The sequence below is a fragment of the Aptenodytes patagonicus genome, chromosome 1 (assembly GCF_965638725.1).
Source record: "Aptenodytes patagonicus chromosome 1, bAptPat1.pri.cur, whole genome shotgun sequence".
Classification (NCBI taxonomy): domain Eukaryota; kingdom Metazoa; phylum Chordata; class Aves; order Sphenisciformes; family Spheniscidae; genus Aptenodytes; species Aptenodytes patagonicus.
Window position 1 is genome coordinate 12,897,240 of NC_134949.1, and position 22,131 is coordinate 12,919,370.

The 22,131-nt window shown below is 38.1% G+C and overlaps 1 protein-coding gene across 14 annotated transcripts in view; it reads left to right on the forward strand.

Moving 5' to 3' along the window:
* MAGI2 (membrane associated guanylate kinase, WW and PDZ domain containing 2) overlaps positions 1-22,131 on the forward strand; it is a 776,332-nt gene that overhangs the window by 689,512 nt on the left and 64,689 nt on the right. For 9 of the 14 annotated variants that reach the window (XM_076363454.1, XM_076362360.1, XM_076362443.1 and 6 more), the window contains 5 exons: positions 6,466-6,504; positions 12,018-12,112; positions 17,867-18,059; positions 19,060-19,146; positions 21,171-21,419. In XM_076363454.1, the coding sequence (XP_076219569.1) occupies positions 6,466-6,504; positions 12,018-12,112; positions 17,867-18,059; positions 19,060-19,146; positions 21,171-21,419 (663 nt within the window). The remainder of the gene's footprint in view (positions 1-6,465; positions 6,505-12,017; positions 12,113-17,866; positions 18,060-19,059; positions 19,147-21,170; positions 21,420-22,131) is intronic. The other 5 variants (XM_076362617.1, XM_076363100.1, XM_076362700.1 and 2 more) reach the window with 3 other exon arrangements.

Consider the following 22,131-nt stretch of genomic DNA (forward strand, 5'->3'; position numbering starts at 1 on the left):
CTCTGTGTCTCGGCTTTTTTTTTTCTCTTTTTTTTTTTCCTCTGGCCCACCCTGGCCCACCCCCCCTTTATTTCTTCTCCCTGGTGAAGAGAACCTACCTAGCTTTCTGCTGTTACATTATTTTTCAAAACTCAGAAATAGAGGAGAAGACCTGCTCAAAAAACTGGATACTTTTTCCTTTTTCCATCCAACTATTAATTTTTGGCAAATCCTTTAACTCCTTTCTCCTTACGAAAACTCTTAGAGTGTAAGTGACAGCGTGACTCTGCTGATAACCATGGAAGTTAGGTACAGAAGCTAGAAAATGGAACATCAGATCAGGAATTTCCTATTAATGGAAAAAATTATAAAACTTGATATGCACCAGTTGTTACAGCCGTAACTGGAGCTCCGCCGTTCTCGTTGGGACAACTCATTCTACTGAATTTAACATTTTTGCTTTTATAAATTCTCCTCATCCTCTCTTATATTTTATATTGAACTCTGTTTCTTGTAAATATACAGTTTATAACAAACTTTGTTCAGAGGCCTGTGTAGGCAGACATTAGTCAAACAGGAGACACAAAGCTGTTGGGAATCATAATACTATATTTCTCTAGTTATAAAATGTATAATAGAAATTTGGCTTTATATTCCTCTAAAGAAAGCAGTAAAATAAAACATTTTTTACAGCAATTAAGTTACATTTGTCCTTCAGTTAGTGTGATAGTCCAAGACTGGTGATGTGCCACAGAAATGCCAATAGGAAGAATGAAATAAGTTAGTGATAAGCTCTCATTAAAAGTGAAATCTGAACAATTACAGTTCCACCCTTTACTGGAAGGACAAAGGTTCCTTCCTTCAAAATCTCTCATGTTATTTTCTCCTCTGAGAAATATTCTCTCTCCTCCTCCTATCATGAATTTCCCAAGTTCCTTTCAAATCCATCAGCTGTCTTATGCACTGTACTTTTTTTTGCTGCCAGAGAGTTAGACAAATTGGACAAGAACCAAAAAACAAAGTCCACCAACAGCTGTGAAACATGTAAATAGCAAATGTATTAGCATAATGCATTATTAGCCGTCATAAAATAATGGTGTTTTCTTATGCAGACTTATGAACACCTTTCTCTGAGGGTCACAGACAAGCATTTCAATACATATTGACAGGCCACCTTTCCTCTGGAATACCACTGCAGGTATTCAGCACAGATATGCGTTAAAGTATCAGCGATAGGAAAGATTTGTCAGGCAGCATTATACTGACTCATAATGTGTAACTTTGAAAATACCATTCTTGCAGAAAAATACTAAGGCCATCAGGCTTTCCTAAATTTTATACTCATGGAACATAAAAAAAAAAATATTAGGGGTATAGAACTGAATGCATTATCACCTGAGGGGGTCTATGGCATAGTCTACAGCTAAGCAGAATTTTCTTGTCAGTGCTTGGTGGCTGAGGACCTACACAGTTACAGTCTTAAAAATTGAAGGAAATCTTTCACATAATTTTTACTGCAATTTTTTCAGACAGTATTTTCCTGACAAAAATTTTGCTTCAACAATTTTTTCCATTTTTGCTCATCTCTAGTCTAAAAAAATCCACATTTTGGTTATGGTGCTTTAAAAAGATATATACATATGTGTGCATATGTATATGTGTGTAGCACTATGATAGCATTAAATACATAGTTTTCTGAAGTATTATATAGATATAAAGGGGTTTTTTTATATGGGTAAAGGATTTGGGACTATAAATTCAGAAAATCAGGTTCTAGTTTCAAATCTTCCTTGATCTCAGTTTGCCATATCTTTCAATATTTCTCTTCACCAGTTACTGCCCTTTATATCAGTAAGACATGCCTGCCTTCACTTAGTAAATAAAAGAGTATTGGGAAATTACTAATTATTACATATTATCATCAAACTACTCCTTGATGTAGAGTATGAGCAATTGAGTTATAGGAAGGTAATTTCTCAAAGTAATTTCCAAACAGTACAGGTTGTTGTTTTCCTTGCATCTATTGCTACCCCAAGCAACAGCATAGAGAAGGTCTAAGAACTTGTATTACTAAATAAATGTAACCCTTTTTTTTTTAATAAGAGATGATACATAACAAAAGGAGAGGAAATTTAGCAGACTAACGTCAAATAATTTTGTATTGTTCATCACTGCAGAAAGAGTTACTCACCATGACAAAACGGATTTGTTGGTTATAAGAACTGACAGTAAAACCAAAAGCATTTTCAAATGGAATTATGGGAATATCATCATCACAGTACTGTGGATGTAAAGTGATTTTGATTGCTGGATTGCAAAGTAGGTCCCAAACGACCTATGCTAATATGAAGTGTCAGTTTTACAACTGATGCAATATTCCTTTTTCTTGAACAATTTACACTTTACTAAAAGGTATACAAATAGATTTTCATCTGCAAAGTGGTAGGAGGTACTTAAAAAGTCAAAGTAATAATTTAACAGAACTGACTTGTAAGCATTGGGAAATTGGTCACAGGTGCATGAGACCAATGGGAACTGCATTGCCTGTGTGCTGTTTCAAACTGCTGCTTGCCAGCTTTGGGAAGGACATTGCAGCACAATCATATTCATTCTGCTTATTTGTAAAACTCCTGTTTACCCAAAGCATGGCTAGGACTGAGATGCTGAAACATAAATGTTTCCTAGTGCTAGTTTTGTTCCATGTATTTAGCATTCAACAAAGTACAATCCAGAAAATAACGCAGTATGGAGAATAAATATTATCATCCCTATCTTTCATCAGCATAATTCTTCCTCCAGAGAATACCAATGACTCCGCTGGTGCAAATAAGAATACCCTTGTGTCATATTGTAGGTGAACTGTGCTCCTAGGACTGTATCTTGACAGGAAAGAAGTCTAGGACTGTATCTTGACAGCAAAGAAGTCTGGTATTTTCACCACTGGTTTCAGTTAAGTCAGGATTGTGTCCCAGGTCTTGTTTATTGTTTATCTGTTTTCACAAATATTTAGCAGCTTTCAGTTTCAAAACCATGAGTGTAATTTATTTCAGATTAAACAGGAAGCCAGATGTGCAAGCTTTTTACTGTTCTATCTTCTAATAGCAAAATTAACCTTGGCTTTGCATTCATCTGATATGGAAGGAATCTCGATGTATAGCAAGACTCTTTGAAATGCACAGATGTGTCCTCTTTCTCCAGAGCACATAGAGTAGTCCCCATGGTGGAGATTTATTTCAGTTACAGTTATATACAAGTAGCAGTTCAGGAGAAGGCTTCTTAGTTTTACTTTCCCGATTCTTGTTTCCAGGACGGGTTAGCTGAACTAAAAAAAAAAATGCAGCAAATTTACCAAGTATTTTATTATTTGTTCAAGCTCTACTTTATAATTATTTCATTCCTATTTCACATAAAAGACTGCAACTACTCATGGCAATGCATTAAAAAACATTTTAAAACTTTCTGCACTTTGAATGCTTGTTCACGGTGGTAGTGTTGGGTAGTCTGGTCTCTTTGTCCTGGCCTCTCCAAACATGCCTTCTGCTGCCTCATTTCCTGAGAGGTGGAGGCAGGAGGTTTAACATAGTAAAAGTTTAGAAAATGTCAAAATGAATTTAATAATAAGTAAATGGAAAGTTTCAAATTGCCTTGTGTAAAGGTTAGTTTCCTATAAAAACTAATTGACAGGTTTTTATAAAACGAAGCTTGCTAGAGTCTCTCAGTATTTTGGTAAAATTACTAGTTCAATCAGTTTGTTCTTAGCAGATACAAGGCACCAGGATGTGCACAAATGACGTGCATTCTGCCTGGCTGAGGACCAGTCCCACCAGTCCTTCCTCTTCACTTGGAAGTTGCTGTTCTGCAGGGTCTTTGAGCCCAGAACTAGTAGTTCTTTTCAAAACTTACCTATATCGCTGCATTTGACATAGGGAGACATTGCTAATAAAGTCCCTTCTTATATGCTAAATGTTCTTCACAGATCTTTCCTCTTTTGAAGTTTTCTACCAGTTGCTAACAGTTTGCCTATCACATGAGCACAGCTATTTAGAGGTTATATTCTATTTTTCAAAGTGCCAGTGACGTAATTACAAATACCCTGTACTGCACACAGACCCAGACTGCTGACAGCAGATTCTTCCTAAAATGAACATTGCTTTGCTGTAGTTACCAAAAATACAAGTCTGCACTTAGATTTATCTTTCCAGTGATCATACATTTAAGAACTTTAAGGCTTGATTCAACACCTTCAGCATAGCACAGTTCCAAGTTTTGTCTGTGTGAATTCCTAAACTACAATGAAAACAAATGCTAGATGCTGAATGGTTGATTACAAGATGATAATTGACACCATGAGACTTTATATGAGGTTCTGCAAGGCAAAGACAAGACACCTATTCAGGAACAAAAGCCAGATCAGACTCAACGAGACTAGCTTTGAAGGAAACTACCTCATTGACAGGCATTTTCATTTGACCACAAACAATAGTTCACAAAAAAAGATGCTGTTAACGTACTTAAAATATATGGCTATCTTAATATAGCAAGTTGTTCCCTAATTTGTCACAGTTTGAGCATGGTTGTGCTTCTTTCACTTTGCTGCCTGAGGCCAATTCTGGGGGATATTAGGGTGACTGCAAGCAGAAATGGAAAAACAGAATGAACCGATCTTACAGCAGCTCCAAAGAGTAATCCTAGCTGGGTGACCAAGAGAAAAAGCTTGCGTCCTTTCAAACCTAAAAGCTTATTGAGACTATCAAGATGAAATTGCTTTCTGTACATTAAAATCATTCTGTCTCTTTTAAGAATTCCATTAGAATCTTGAAAGGATGTGAGTAAAAAAATCATTTCTCCAATTTTGCAGTGGAGCAGCATCAGTTTCAAAGGTTTTGGTTTTCAGGAGTTGTGCTGGTGGAATAATTTACATTCAGATAGCACCTCTCATCTTGAAGGATCCCAAATCACTTTACAAAATCTGAAGTGTGTGAAGGAATTACCTCCTTTAACCACCAAAGTAAAGACGTGCAGCCGCCTATAAACTAAAACACCATAGCCCACATGACAGAACTCCTAACATAGCCGATGAACACAAATACAACAGGAACACCAAATCCAAAGGGATGTTCCCATCCAGTGGAATCTCTAGAATGTATTTTAGGTAAGCAGGGTAGCAGTCATCTGAATTTGAGCAGGTCATGGCTGTTATGTAAATACTCTTACCAAAAAAGTCATAAAACATTCAGTGGCCTCCATCTCTGTTTTTGGGAAAATGTCTTTGCCCTAGAGCATTAGTTCAGTATTGACTCAAGTGAACTATGAATTACCCAGCTGCTACCGTTACAGTCCATGCTGCCTTTAGGAAGCAGTCCACCAGAAGGAAGGTAGCTTTAGTCCAAACTCTTCCAAAGTGGTAAGGAGCTGCCCACAGAGGAAATACTGTCTTCTCATTTCTTTCACCACATCCACATATTTCCAGAAGGCTTAACCAAAATTGCTGGCCTCCAGTGCATTGTCTGGCTTCTTTCTGCCTGGAACTACCTACTTACAGTATTAAATCCACGCCTGTTTTCCTTCTATCTCAGGAAGATAATATATACTCATATGTTGCATCACTGTCCTACAGATGCTGATGTGACAGGCCTTACCCTGTTTATACCATGAAATGTGTATGGTATGATATTCTGGTTTAGAGTCCCATGAATGCGTTAGCGCTTTATTTACCTTTTTCTTGTTGGTAGGCCAATGGAAATCACGTCTGATTTGGGATGTTTTGCAATTCAATCTGGATGCTGCAGAGTTAATAAAACAGAAATTCTTAGTCAGAACATTTCAAAATCAGCAAAGGAAATGTGACGGTGAATTCAGCTACGGACTTGTTCCAGATTCCTCTAATGCCAGCAAAGTAGTTGTGTATGAAAACAAATCAGTTATTTGCTGCATTTCTTCTAGTGAAATGCAAATGCTTTGAAACTACCTGCATGAAAAGTAGGTTAAATGGGTTTACCTGCAGGTACAACCAGTTGTTACTGGCAACATACATCCTTCTAGCAAAATCTTGCTCTTCTTGAAGATAGAAGATATTTTGCAATTGAGTTGAATAAAAGCGGTGGTCAAGTCATCTAAACACAGCCATTAAACTTTGTCTTTTATTGCTGTACTTGAATAAGCACAAATACTGTCACTAACTTTCACAATTTTAAACACATTAACAATTTTATCTTCATCATAACCTATGTTATGTTAAAGGAACATTACCATCTTACCATACGTTTCATTTTGCATAAAAATGGACAGGGAGGTCTATGTCTAGCAGGAATATATATACATGTACCACCTAGGAAGTCAGGAAAGAGGGGAGGAGAAAAAAAAACCTGCAATTAAAAAGTAGAAATTGCACTTCAGTAATTCAAAACACAGCAGAGAAATTGATGCTGCATCTTTAAATAACTTGAGAAATGTATTTCATCTTTAATTCCCCATTTTCCTATTCAGAACAAGTGCTGCCCAGGACTGGTTTTCGAGTGGATTCCTCTGGCAAGTATTCTTCAGACTTCATTGTTCTGTAAACTAGTTGTCCTTCATTTTATGTTTTAGTTATTCTTCTTTCTTTTCATCATTTCTCTAGATAATGGCCAGTCATGACTACCCAGTCACCATTTTATTTTTGTATGAGCTTTGTGGGGTTACAGAATGCTAACTCTAAATCTTTTTATAATAGATTTGCATTTTGAGCAAGGAAAAGTATTTCTTTTTCCTCAGCCAGTCTTTGTGAATGTTTTACAAAGCTTTATGTGTACTTTCATACGTTAGTGTTCACTCTTTATCCTAAAAATATGTCTCTATAGCTCATGCCCAAATCTAAGCTTAAGCAATATTTTGTGTAAAACTGAAATTAATTCTATCTTCATTTGGAAAAGAATAGAACTGATGTATTATGCAGACACACCCATTCCTTGCTCCCATACATATATCTTGTTCTGTAAAAACCTAAAAGCAAAAACTTTCAAAAATAGAAGCTTTTTTGGGTGTTTGAATCAACATTGGTCTTGTAAAGTGGCAATGGACTTGTTTAAAAACCAGCAATATTTGATTTCTCAATGTGATCATGTTAAATGAACAGTTAAAACAGGCATCCCATACAAAAAAAGCTGTTTTGACAATCACATTAAAGTTTTTTCTAGTCCAGCACTGGTTGGACAGAGATCCTAAATTAAATATGACATTGGGCTGGTTTTGCATACTCCAGGAAGGTTCATAGGTTGAATAACTCTGTTAGTACACCAGTTCTTTTTTTCTTTTTTTTTCGCTTTGCTGATTTTTCTACTGAAGTCTTTATTTACCAGCTTTTCCTCTCTATAAATATCAAGAGAAAATATGTATGTTTTTTAAAAAGCTACTCACGTTGGAGACCAGCAGACCCATGACTGTTTTCAAACTTTTCACATCTTTCAAGAGTATTTGAAACTCAGAAAAAAAGTTATTGTAGATTTGTGTCAATCACCATTCACAATTCACAGCAATGATTTATATGGAACAAAAATCTTCACCATCTTCAGCAAAGGAGTCCAAATTAATTTTTATTTTTAGCAGGAAAGTTGAGTACACCCAGAAAGACTGTAAAATTATTACAACAAAACTCTTCATCCTTGTTTTAATTGCATATAGAGGAGATTTAATAAAAAAAAAAAAAATCCATCCCATCATCTACAGCATCATCCCAAATACCAGGTTTATCACTATAAAAATCACATAGCACTTGTGCAACTTGACTCATACAGAAAATGAATTAATCTTCTTCAGGGATATATTTTCTCTACATACTTTCAAGAAACAATTGCATGTACACTTAATGTGTAATTCACCTAGGAATTCACATGAATACAGTACAGACATGTAGCTGAGAGTTGATAATCACAACTTCACCTATGATATCCCAGTATTGTTCAGTAACAATCTATTCTGGTACCTTTACATTTAAAGCAAATTCCCTGTTGTCCAGGAACCAGAAAGCAGAATTTCCCAATGCTCTTTACCATCCTCACTGTGCAGCAATGATCAGATCACAGCTTGTCCAATACCCTTCTCAAATTCGTGGGGAGCCAGCTGGTTTTATAACCTAGCGAAGTGAATTGTTTTTTTTTTCTCTTCTAGGCCAAATGATCAGTTAAGAACATTTTCCTTTACACAAAAAGAAGAAACAAAATGCTATAACTATAAAAAAGACAATGAAGTTACTAGCAGGCATATCTAAAGTTCTTTTTCTAATATAAATGTGCAGAGAGGCAAGGGAGAACAGGGAACATTGTCATTCTTGCACAGGATACCCATATTATACGATCAGAAATATTGACTTCAACCTGAAACTCTCCTTTCAATGAAACTGGTAAGAGATGGGACATTCAGGTGTATTAAGTTGAACTGGAAGGAAAAGCAAACTGTGCAAAAGACTGTACTAATTCAGTCTTAGCTTGGACTCCGGTATCTGCAAACCTATTCATTTCTTCTTACTTGGCATGAACTACAAGGTGCTAATCGAGCTTACAAAGAAAAAAAATAAGGTGCATTTTCCATAATGAAGTTATATTAACCAACAGTTGGCAGTATATTGCAAGGCACAGGAGCGTCATTTTTTTGTAAGTATAGGTAATTTTCTTTGTATTATCAACTGAAAATCTGCTCCAGCAAGAAAAGGCAAAATTTAGTTTCTCTAACAATCCTTTGTGTAGAAAAAAGTACCTGAATCCTAGAGAAGCAAGCACTGAAGAAATATCAGATTAAACGTAATCACTTATATGGGTAAGAATACTTGGTCAATGTACATTCAGGAATATTGAAACTGCTGCCACATAATAGCAAGGGCTTTTAGTAAATCTACCAGGCATGAGCTCCTGTAGTAAAAACACATAGTTGTGAACTTACCTGTCTAAGAAACAGGAAAAAAGGGATTTCATCATCAGCAAGACTTTAGAACGTATTTTTGATTAAAGACTAACTGCCAATATGGAGATAAACTGAGACCTAATGCAAAAGGCGTTTACCAAAAATAGGTTGTGTCAGACTAACCTGGTAACTGACCTTTTGCACCTTTTGATGCATGTTTGATCAATCTAGACTTCAACTAGACATTTTACAAAATGCCAGTTATAATTGAAGCATTTCCATGTTAGCCTGGAGAAGACAGTTCTTAGCACAAAATGTAAAGATGAATGGCTAGAAAGCAGATAAGCAATTCTACTAAAAGAACAGTTTCTGGACTGAAAGGGTAATATTAGTGGAGAGCCTTGCAATAAGTCTTCTGTGTTATTTTCACTAATGACCTAAGCACAAAAACTAAGAGTGGAAATGAGGTCCACATTCAGACATGTAACTTCAGGTATCTATGGTGTAGTTGTCTCCAGACCAATGGAGAGCGGGTCAGTGCAGTTAATGGAGTCATATCATACCAAGCACGAAAGTTTTAACAACCAGCAACAGCAGTGGAGGAAATGCTTCTTACGCGTACTAGTCAGTCGCTGGAGATAATACGATATTACTGTGAAAAAGTAAGTAAAATCATGGGGTGCAATCCATCAGTGAAATGCTGAATGAGGTGATGTGCTGAATGACCTAGTGACAAAGGCCACAAACAGGCTTAGGCACCCAGTGTCTTCTTTGCTGGTAAGGTCTGTGTGCTGTTTGCTTGCAGAGGCTTGCAATAACAGGGAGCTGGACTAGATGACCCAGGGATCCTTTCCAGTCCCACATTTTGTTTTTTAGGTGGGACAGAAAAGAACATTATTTTTTAAAAACAGTTTTCAGTGACCTGGTAAGAGTTGGCAGAGAATGGGCTCCATAGACTTCCAGCTATTTGGGAAGGAAGGCTCTTCTGAGCAATCGTGATAGCATAGTCAGCTAATCCAAAGGCTTCCAAACTGTGTAAGAGCTCATAGAAAAGTATGCCCATATACAGTATTTTTAGCCTAAACCTTTTCGTGGTCAACCTGGCTTACTTGTTCCATTCTAAATGGGTAGGAAAAACAGCCTCTTTTAAAAAAAATAGTACCTCTTATTTTGGATCCTGATGCCAACATTGATTTGGATCAGCTTTGTCAATGTATGTGTTTGAGGGACGTTTTTATCTCAGTGTGCCAGAGCATGTATTCTTCACAACCTGACATTCTTATACTTTCTTAATGTATTCCCAACTGTGCATATTCATTCATGTGTGCGCAAATAAAGGTAGTGTTTGGTTTGTGACAGACTGCTGGAAACAGTGCCTTTGAATGTTAAACCCGGGCTATAAATGGTGATCCTACTCTATCTACAAAGCCTTCTCCCTAGTACTAAACCCCATCCTTGTTACACTTAGGCACAGCAAATCAGGTAAAAATAAGGTATCGCTTTCATCTAAAGCTTCCTTTGCCTCTCGCAACTTGGAAACAAGCTTTGCATTAAGTTAACATACTGTACATGCACAAACTTCATTTGTTCTTTTATTTACTGTTGAGACACATCAAATAAATTGAAAAAATCAGGATAATAAGCTGTTAGGATCTGTGTGGTTTGTCTTCTAAATACATGAGAAGCAAGTTGGTAGGGAAAGGTAATACTTTTTTACCAACTGAAATATCTGTGATTCAGTCTCACTCATATCAATATACATTGCAGAAATAATGCACTACACTGCTGTCTAGAGAGGATTTTTATTGCATGGTCATAGTATAGAGCCACTGCATGTAGTTGTGTGTCTCTGTCTTTGCAAGACCTGACTGAAACGGAATCAGCTTTAATCCCAGACTAAAGCTGGGATCTGCCCAACTCCACAGTTTGTGAGGTGTCCACTGATGGCTCTGGGGGGGGATCTGTCAATGAGAGTCACTGAAGTACCATGTTTCAGCCATCTGTAGTCCCTCCCCTCCTGAGAAAACAAGGCACAATTTGAGACACTGTGAACAGTTTGCTGAAATAAACCTACTCATCCCTTTTTGTCTGTTGGGACTGGCAACAAGCTGACACTGGCCAAAAGCTGTCACAATTTATAGACCAGAGTGCAATCTGTATGAAAGACCATTCCTGTTAATCACTGTCCTGCTTAAGGTGATGAGCCTAAAGCATCTCTGAACATGCAGACAAAGCAATAGTCAAAATAGACAACTTCTTAGTCCTCTAACTGCTTATGGTTTCACTTTATACTACTTGAAATTTTATTCAAAATTTCTCTTTTGTAATTTGGGGGCATCAAGACTCAAAACAATGGGCTCTTTCAAATGAAGCTAGACACTTTTATAAGAAACTGACTTTTAAAAAACACTACATTCCTGAACGGATATATTCCAGGGCAGAATATATGTTTACAGGCAAGTTACGCAGGCATATGGAAGCACAATCTTAATGATCCATAAAGCTGTTGAGACTTTAATTGAGTAGCATTAAGGAGTTCAAGTCAATGATGTTAGCTTTCAATTTAAAACCTAAGACTCAGAGGCTTATAATGATAGCTTTCGTCAAAACTCTTTATTGAGGGTATTACCTGAAAGTGGAGTACTTAAAAGCTACATTACATAAAAAGACATACTGCTTTATATCTGTATGTGGAACTAAAATGGCCTGTAATGATTATTCATCTTTTGTAAGTTGGACTGATAATTTTTCTATGTATCTCTATCTCCCATTTCAGTTTATTCTCTTTAGGTTTTAATGAACTGCAAGGAAAACACAAATTAAACACCAGAGGTGGATGAACAGCAGTATATTATGCAGTCAGTTGTAGGAAGAAGGCACCTTTATAACCTGTGTTTTGGACAAACTTTTCAAGCACTGTTCTCCTGTGAATGTGTTCTAGCTTGGTTTAGTGTATTCTACTGAACATAATCATCCTCCAAGAGATACCTACATTTTCAAGTCTCCTCTTTGTCTGTGTACAACACATTGTGTCCCATTTGTTTCCACCAGCTCTAACCAGGATGCCATTAGTCATGTGCAATGAACACAAGGTGGGAGGGAAGATGGTGCAAATTCTCAAGACAAAGCCAAAATGCTTTGCTCAGTGGGATTTCCCTTTAAACCAGGTCCCGATTACAAGGAGCTGGATGTTCACCTTCGGAGAATGGAGTCTGGGTTTGGCTTCAGGATCCTGGGAGGAGATGAGCCTGGACAGCCTGTGAGTTATTTCTTCCTGACTTTCCTTTTTATAACTCTAAAATCTGTGTCAAGGTCAGAAAAATATTACTACATAGCTGAACCCAAATGAACACCATGTTAAGGCTAGAAGTAAAATGGCTTTTTTATTCATCCATAGAAAAAGACAGGTCTTTCAGGCTGTCCGCATCTAAAAGATGTCACAGTAAATTAAGTTAGAATCAAAAGGAATTAAGTTAGAAACCGTGCATCACTCAGCCCTTTACTGCAGAGTGTGAGCTGGCATCTTTTAATCTCGACTTTCCAAAACTGAGTTTAAGCAGAAGATTTTAAAAATCAGATTACGTAAGCCTATGTATAACTGTGTTCAATGTAGGCAGACTATATATATGCATAAGGTTAAAAGATACTGTTGACAATGCAGTTTATTTCCAGAAGCACAGAAGGCCCCACCAGGGAACGGTAGTCCATGTGCCAGGTTAGATGACAACATCATGTGGTGCATCAGGCATAAAAATGGTACCTTTATGCCATTAGGAGGGAGACATCCCCAAAATCAAATAACAGATAACAAAACCAACATAGATTCACTGCAGGTGAAATAAAATATAAAATAAAACATATACACACTTTTTAGAAGAAATATGTACACATTTCGGTAAATTAGTGATATATATAAATACTATAATTTTGAGAGAGCAGGCAGAATTAGTGCTCCTTCAGAATAACTTTGATGATGTAACTGTGGTTTGTCAGTGAGGTCTAATCCCAAGTCGATAATGTTGTGATTTTATTATCACAACCTTGTGCATAGTCTGAGTCCTGTGTTACCACATTTCTGAGATAATGTATAACCAGTTGATAGATTTATATATTCCATATTCGAATTCATACAGAATAATATAGTTGTCATTCAAGCATTAACATTAACCAACACGAGGCTCTGAGAAAAAAAGAAGCTCCTCTGTTTTAAAATTGTCAACATCTGTCGAAGTACTGATAAATATTAATAGTTTACTGGTGCCTCCTGTAAAAAGAAACAAATGCACTGTATTCTAAAAAAAGGTGCTTCAAGTGCTGATTGAAATGCAGAGACCCTATTTTAGAATGAGTGTTTTGGAATGGGTTTTCAAAGCTGAATAAGGTGTAGCTGTAAAGAAGGACTCCGAAACAACGCTGTTTCATCACCTACACTTGCAGTGTGCCTGAAGCCCCTCTGGCATCTAACTTCCTTCCATGGAGCATGTCCCAGCGCACACAAAATGAGACCACTGAGCCATCATCTGCACATTCTCCAACTAAGCATTTTTCCTGGCCTTTCTGGATGGCCCAGCCGGTACAGGTTCTGAAAGCTCGCCTATTGGGTGAAGCCAAAAAGGAAATCTGTTAGGAGCTAGAGGAAATGTCCCCTTTTATCACTTTATCCTGCAAAAAATTGCCACTAGTGGAAGATTTTGAAATCTCCCCCTACCTGCTTCAGACAGTAGCGTCTAGTGGCATTTCCCATCTCCCAGGAAAGTGTCCCTGGCTACAACGCTGCTCAGTATTCTGAGAAAGTCTGTCTTGGTGTCTCCTTTAGTGCTTTATTCATTACAAATGGATAATTAAGTAGTCACAGACTGAGTGTCTGACTGGCTCTGCAGTTTGGAGGTTTACAACACTCTCATGGGGAAAAGTGCAGCTCAAATGCCTCATCTAAAAGATGATTATTTATATAAAATGGAATGATTTCAACCTAACGACTGCAAGAAAACTGGTTTAGAATATCTAATATTCTGGTGGTTAAGAATACATGCTGGAGTTGTAGGACACCTGAATTTATGTCTCTGCTCAACAGTCCAGTAGAGTGGGAATTTCGAAACGAGTCTTTTGCCTCCCAGCTACATGCATTATGCACTGAACTGTTACAGAGGAAGCAGCTCTTTCTAGTTTCTTTTCAGTGGAGGACTGACCTGGCTTTACTGTCCAAAGTCAAAGAGTCATAGCTGGATACCAAGTGCAGAGATAAGCACCTTGCTATTTTTGGAGAGCAGGACCAAAAATGCTGCCTTCTGTGAACCACCTTCTAAAACGCTTCACTGTCCTGCTGAACAATTGCTCTCAGCCTGCACTTAGCCTCAAGGTTGCTATCTCTATTTCAGGGCCTGCAAGTACAAAAGCGTTTTTCCCCCAGATGTATCAATCTAACAGGCTTTATGTCTCCCCACAAACCATGTCTCAAAGTCCTCAGGAATGAATAAGATCCTAGCTTGAGGCTGAGGATCCTACGAGGCAAAAAGGCACCTCCTTAGAGCTAGGTGTTGCAGTGCTGAACTTCTTAATTCTCACTCCCTCTTTGTTGCCCATCTACTTGTTTTCACTGCTCAAATTCATCACTAATAAAGACGACAGATGTACTCCACTTTTTTTAGTTTCCATCCATTTTGTATTCAAAATACAAGACTTCTTAACTCTGTTTTCTCTCCTCCACTGCATCCCTGCTCCCCCATGGACAGCCCACCTGCAGCCTCCCATTCCTTTCACCTCCAGAAAAGGAGAGGCAGTTTCTGCCTGTCCTCCAAACCCCTGCATTTCCTATGAAACAAGAACTGAGACACTTTGAAATGTTTGTTTCAGCTCTCCTGCTGTGCAGTCAGGTAACACAGAACAAAAAGAAGTTTTCATTGCCTTTTGTCTTTGTGGTTTGGCTTCTAAAAAGGAATATGGATTGTTCAGCAGAAGACAATAAGTTTTTCAAAGACGCAGAATCCACATAAAGTTTTTTTTAGAAGGATAATACTGACACTATAGAGGGACTGTAGCTTAGTTTCCTTCTAGTTATATCATCTGCCTGGCACCTTAGAAGAAGAAAGTGATGCTGGAATACTCCACCTTCCATATTTGTAAGCGTAAAGATGCTTTCCAAAGGAAAGACTTAAATTTATTGAGAAATTTCAAATATCAAGACTGTGGGTTGTGCCAGTTCCAATCACCTCTCAAATCTCATGAGAACATACCACCACAGGTATTTATCACATCTCCAGTAACTTGAGGAGTTAGAGATAATCTGACTCTATTATGGTGAATTATATCACTGAAGGGTTGCAAATATATGTAAATTGGAACTTTACTGAAGTTGCAAATTGCTGTCCTAAAGCAGAAAAGTATTTTGGATACATTTGTGCAGCTCAAACTCAAAATCACAGGAACATATACATAATTACACTAAGAGTTTCACCTTTTCAACACAGATTGACTGGGATTCTTCTCAAAAATGCCTGCAAGATGTATGTCTATATTCCTTTTATGATGAGTGCCAAGAAACAGACATTTCTAAGACATAACAGATGTCCATAGAGCAAAACGTTAGGATAATGCAGACCACACCTTAGGAACTCCTATTTTTGGCAATGATTAGACAGAGTTGATTAGCTTGGATTTAGACATCACAGACACTTAAAATTAGGTGACATGAATCACACCTTTTATGTGTATTACTTAAATTTTACTATGTGCCTGTGAAGCTACTGTGTTATATTCAGAGAAACTGAAACACAAAGTCAAATAATTACCAAGAATCACAAAGAAACTCAGTATCAAAACAGATTAACATGTACGAGTTAATAGACCCAGGCTTCAATTTCAGATTATGCTCTTTCACAATCTTCCTAATCCCAGCATTTCTCATGTTTAATCTCAAGCAATAGGTGAAACTTTCCCTTTTTTCTACAACACACTCTTTATTACCTACATGTCATCATCCTTTTCCTCACACATTCAAATCTCATGCCAGTATGAAACTCCATTACAGAGGTAATATAATCCTAATAAGTATTTTTCCAATTTGTGGTTTTTTTGTAGAATTTATAACTATTATGGGAACTACTCAGCCATGAGATGAGAGCAGATACTGGATAAGAAACAAGTTCAGACACAGAAAATGAAAAAGAAGGAAAATTAAGTTTTTCTTGCTATTAAGTATACCAAATAACAGATATGGTGGCCATCATCTTGACAAACACACCTACCTGAAGTGTTTAAAGTAGGACTCTGCTGCTTATGTTAGGAGTCAGTTCCACCACTGAGATGAGTAACACAATCACATTCCACTGTGGACATGTGAAATATCAGCAATAATTACTTAATTAGTCAAAACTAGAAAGAGGTTTTGCACTGTGCTGTAGGTACTGATGACCTTCCATGCTGTGAGCTGCATTTGTGTTTTTCCAAAGGTTAAAGATGCACAAATTGTTCAATACTTTTGCAGCCAATTATAAAGAAACTGCAAATGCTCAATAAAACCAAAGGAGGAAGTCAGTCCCTACAATCTTCCAAGCTACAGATCGTTATCACCCATCTCTTCCCAAAATAACTAGGAAAAAATTCTTACTCATGTGAGATGCCCAAATATAAATGTTTTGAGAATACTTTGTGAAGATCTAGCTAAATGTAGCTTTGGACAGCTTTTTTCCTATCCAGTAAAGGAGCATAAATATGTATTTCATAGCTGGATTTTGCACAAAGTATTTTCCAAAGCTTTGAGGTATATTCTTTCACTATTTGAAGAACAGAATGGAGAACCTGAAAGACTTTCTGGCAACTCAGCCTGGCACTGTTTAACAGGATCCCAGGAACACCAGGAAGGAGGAAAATGCCGCGTCGTGTTTCTCTCTTTTTGAAAGCTAAAGGGAGCCAAAGGGAGGCTAGAAACTGGGGAAAATTCTCCAGGCTCCACATGGGGTTTCATTTAAACACTCTGCTGGGATAATTACAACTCTGCAGCTAAGACACAAAAAAAACCCACAAGACCACCTGTGTGACTACCACATCTAGCCTTTGCAGTTCATCATGAAAAGCAATACTTGATAGCTTTTATCTTTTATTTTTTAAAGCAGATTGTCACACGGTATGTCATATCCATCATTCTGTGCTCACTCTCACACTGAACAAGAGAAAGGAAAATTTGGAACATGCTTTGCGAATGCTTTAATATTCTTTCAAAGAAAGGTTTTGTTTGAATCAATCTCAACTGTTCTACCAGTTATTCCACAGGGAAAATATATATGTCTTCTTCTAATAAATTATGTGAATTTATGTGCATAGAAAGTGAAGAAAGTCATTAAAAGGTTTTGAACAGATTTTTTACTAGTTTATATGTCCCATACAAATTACATTTAGATGTCAATTTGGGAAAGCAACATCTGCCCAGAGTAAGCTGACATTTTTCCTCTTTTTCCATCTTGTTAATCAACCGCTACCTGAGCAATTATTCATTATGAGTAACAACATTTGATATAGCACTTCTTTTCCCCTAGATTCCCAAAGCAAACTCTGTGTAGTGGGGTCACTTCCACTACTGACCCCAAGTGTATTACTCCAGGTGTGAGGAACCTTCAATAAGAAATATGCAGACTAACTAATTTTAAGTCAAAAGGACCTTTACGTGGAATTAATCTGTTTAGATCTTCTGCAGAGTGTAGTCTATATAAACTCAACACTCCTTATAGACAGATTATCTCAATTTGAAGGTATCAGGTAGATCATCCTTAGACCAGGATTCTCAGGTGTATCACTCCTACACACGTAGGAAACATCTTACCTTCTTACCAAAGGCAAGGAAGCATCTTCAATCACACCCACAAAAGAGGAGCACAGCTTTCAGACACACACAGATCTCTTCACCTGCACTGAATCACTAGCTTAGTTTCAAAAGAAAGGGAGAATCACTGCAACATTCATGGCACTAAATTGGAGGCTCAGTGTATATATGATGGGATTTTGTTTCTTTGCTGCCTAGATTCTCATTGGAGCAGTAATTGCCATGGGCTCAGCAGACCGAGATGGTCGTCTCCATCCTGGTGATGAGCTGGTGTATGTAGATGGGATTCCAGTGGCCGGCAAAACCCACCGATATGTGATTGATCTTATGCATAACGCTGCCCGAAACGGCCAAGTGAATCTTACTGTGAGGAGAAAGGTGCTGCCCACGGGTGAGTGAAGGCTGGGAAAGGTAAAAGGAAAAACAGATCTCAATGCTGGCAGCACAAAGAGGTGCTGTTTTAAGAAAATAGAGAAAATTAAAATCAAAGTGAATGTTTGTGTCATTTTGAAGAAAGAATAATTGTAAATATGTGTCCCTTGTTTCTGTGACAAAAACACTACAGCTGAGTGTTGTTTCCTTCAGAAGCGGAAACAATATTGGTAACTCCGGTGTGGTGATCATGAGTGCTCTGGATTTGTTCCATTGTGTCTTGGTCTGTGCTGTCTCCTCTTGTCCACTTTTGGGAAAAAACATTCACCTAAGTTAAAGCTGTTAAAGTTGACTGTGTCAATAAGCAACCAGAGAAAGACTCAAAGACTGTTAACTGTTTAGGGCAGGAACTCATTTCACTCTTGTATATGTTAAAAGCCCATTTCTGGTCTCACTGATGTCATCTGGAATTTCCCTCCCCCCGACTGCAGCACAAGCTGGCTGAAAACCTTCCGTATGGCACAAGCGGCTCCTAGGAACAGGGCCGGATCCTCCCTTCAAGCAGACACATTCAGAAAATAAACCTAAATAATATGAAGAATTTGAAGTAAATTAAACCTTTAGACTAGCTCGGTCTCAATTGTTGAAAAACACTGGAACCTGGAAAAATGTGTGGCAGTATCTATTAAAGCTTTAATGGGAGAATTTGCTGCCGTTCCATTGCAACCTTTGCTTACTCAAGGAAAGAAGTTTATTTAAGAACTTTTAAAACATTTGTGGTGAGTACACTTCACTGAGGCACCAGAAATGAGCAAAACCACGTTCCCAGCCTGTCCTGTCTTCTGCCTCCCCATGCCCTAGATGCACTGTCGTTGCCTGCGCTGTTCCCCTTCGCTCCCCTGCCAAAAAGCTGCCCTCCCACTCACCTTCATCTTCGCAGTCCCCCTCCCACTGCGGCACCACAGCTCCCTGCCAGCCGCGCTCTCACAGGACTGACTTTCTTCTGTTACTGACTCCAGAGTCCTCCAGCCAGAAAGGTCCCCCTCCGCCCGGCGCGACGCCCCCTCGCAGCTCCCCCAGCGCTAGGAAAATGGCCAATAACCAAGGTAATCCGCCGAGCACTTGCGATTAGCACCTTTCCCGGGTCAGCCGGCTGTACAGACTGCAGGCAAAATTAGCAAGAGGATTAGCACAGAGTAGATGCCAGCCTTCGCTGCTGCTTGTTAAATATTAAATAAAAGGGTCTATTAGACACTCTGGTCTCCTGGCACAGAAAATGAAGCAAGCTGGTAAAACACCTGGAGTTATTCTTGGGCCCTGAGAGCGCCACACCGGGGAGTATAGTGTGTAACTCATTAATGTTTAAGCATTTCAGGAGCTGAACAGGATTTTAATTTGGTGTGTTACAACATAAACTTTGTGTAAAAAATTTAAAACAACTGATGTTGGACATGACTGAAAAATGCTATACTAACACATCAGGCCAATTGATTTCATGCAAATTTCTCACTAGCATGAATGTATACAACAGAGGGATCTGGGGCTTTCCTTACCTGCCTGATAGCTGATGTACGTACCTTAGCCCTCGCATGGAATTGCCATTTTGCACAGATACTTACCCAGAGCTGGAACAGAAAATCACCATTCACGAGCTCTGGAAAACAATTTGATTAGGAAAATGTGGTATTCAGAACAACACAGATTAAAATACCATTTTTTCACAGGCAGAAGCAAAACGTAATTTTTCTGATGAATATCTATTGCACAGCTGACAATCGAATAGCCATTTAAACTTTCCCTCCTTTATCTTTTTTTTCCTATACTTAATGGCATTCTGTTGCATTCTTTTATGGCCAAACCAGCTCTTGGTCATTCTGCAGGGTAAGATAATTTCCTTTCTGTTGCAGCCATACTGACATAAACAATATTCAGCTTTCTGAAACATGACAGCCAGAAAATGAGATCTCTCTTGTCACTGACTATGGCATTTAGTTGCAGATTTGGTTCAATAACTCTTGGAGATTTTCAATTCTAATGCAGGAGTATAATAATTGTTTGTTTTTCTTCCTCTTTATTCTCTCTAATCACTTTATTTCATAGTTGCAGAAGGACTGCTAAAGGACACACCTGAATGAGAAAACAACAGCTTGTCCTTGGATGATGTTTATTTTATTAATATATACACACTGAAGGTCTAATTTGCAAGCTCTCTTCCTAGGATGTATGTGTGTATGCGTAAGCTCTTCACGCGTTCAGTAGAATGACTCTGCCATTCTCATTGCTCTGAACAGAAAACATATTCCTTACATTCATCTGAAAGTTCTGTATTAAAACTGTCAATAAATGCTGATTTGTGTAAACAACTTAGATCTGTGAAGAATATAAATCTTTTATCCCATCTGGAAGTGTAACTTTACTGTTTTCAATTGCCAAAATGCTTGTACTAAAAAAGTGTGTAATCCCACAGGATTTAACTTGTTCCCTGTTCTTGTTACTATAAAGCAATACTGAAGTGTGGATGGACTCCATTTTCACTTCTGTCCTTTGAACTCGCCACACAAGAGCATCTTCAAAACCTTTAAATGACCACTGCTTCTGTCACGACACCCACAGAAAAACTACTTGTGATTATTTTTCATTGTATAACTGCTCTGTTCCATGAACATCTTTTGAGCATACTAATCAACTTGTAAGAAGAACATTATGCAGCTAATCTTAATTACTCTATGTTAGCTGCCTGCTTAAATTCTTTTAATCCAAACACAAATAATTTTATATTGGATTAGATGGTCACATTTTCCTCCTGATGACAGATCAACCAGCAGAGAAGACAATAGTGCTTGCTAACTTTTTTGCAATCCAAATAGCCACTGTTTCTTACTTTCCTTTCCTCTCTTCTAGATAGCTTAGCAGTGAGTGTTCATGCTTGCTTTATCTGATTGCCCTTGAAGGTTTTGCATAATTGTGTAGATTCCTGTCTCTCTGCATCTATTACAGCTCTTAGTTTAATACTTGTGGTAGTCTGGGCTATAGACAGTCAACTGTATTCATGTTGCATTAGCAAATGTAGTGTAAGTCACAAAGCCACTGAGCAAGTCAGACTGTAATACTGGTGCGATTTATGTTGTAGGAGAACCGTGCCCAGAGAATGGCAGAAGCCCAGGCTCGGTGTCTACGCACCACAGTTCTCCAAGAAGTGACTACACTACTTATGCTAACAGTAATCATGCTGTCTCTAGTAGCAACGCTACACCCCCCGAGGGCTTCACTTCTCACAGCCTGCAAACCAGTGACGTTGTGATCCACCGCAAGGAGAATGAAGGTTTTGGCTTTGTTATCATCAGTTCCCTAAACAGGCCCGAATCTGGATCCACAATAAGTAAGTAAATCAGATTTTTCAGCTTATATTTTTCCAAGTTCACCCCTAATAAAAAAAATAAATTAATTAAAACCTGACACCTACTAATTAATCACTGCACAGATTAAAGCTGAAGGGACTCTCAAGGTTGCTTCCAGGGGCACCATTTGTCTGTTTTGTCTTGGACAAAACCAAAGGTTATTCTGGCCTCCGAGGTTCTCTGCTTCACACACTCATTTGGCTGCCAGAGTACGACGGGATTCACACAATTCAACAGGATTCACAAAGTAGATTTTCTCTGTTCCTATATCCCAAAGAGATACTCTGCAAGTAACTACAGTGCATAAATTATTCCTCCACACACAATTGGATTATACTTTTTTTTTTTTTTAATCAAGACGAAGTTCAGGAACTTGAAATAAAAGCTGAGATCACAGCAAGCCCCATGACAGCAGCTGTCCAGTTAGGGCACTGCAGAAGCAACTGGAAAATGGGAAAACTGGTTAGACAGAGGTTCAGGGAGGTTGATCTTTTAATTAGCTGGACTATACATAGTATAAAAGTTATGACTGCGTACAAGGAGATGGTGAATATAGTGGCAGGATCTGCCCTTAATGATTACAGTTCACTTTCTGTCCAGAAAACTAATGTTTGATGGGGCTCAACTTTATTGCTTAAATATAGGCATCTGGAGCCATTTAAGATGTCCTAGGTACCTCTAGGGAGAGGTCAG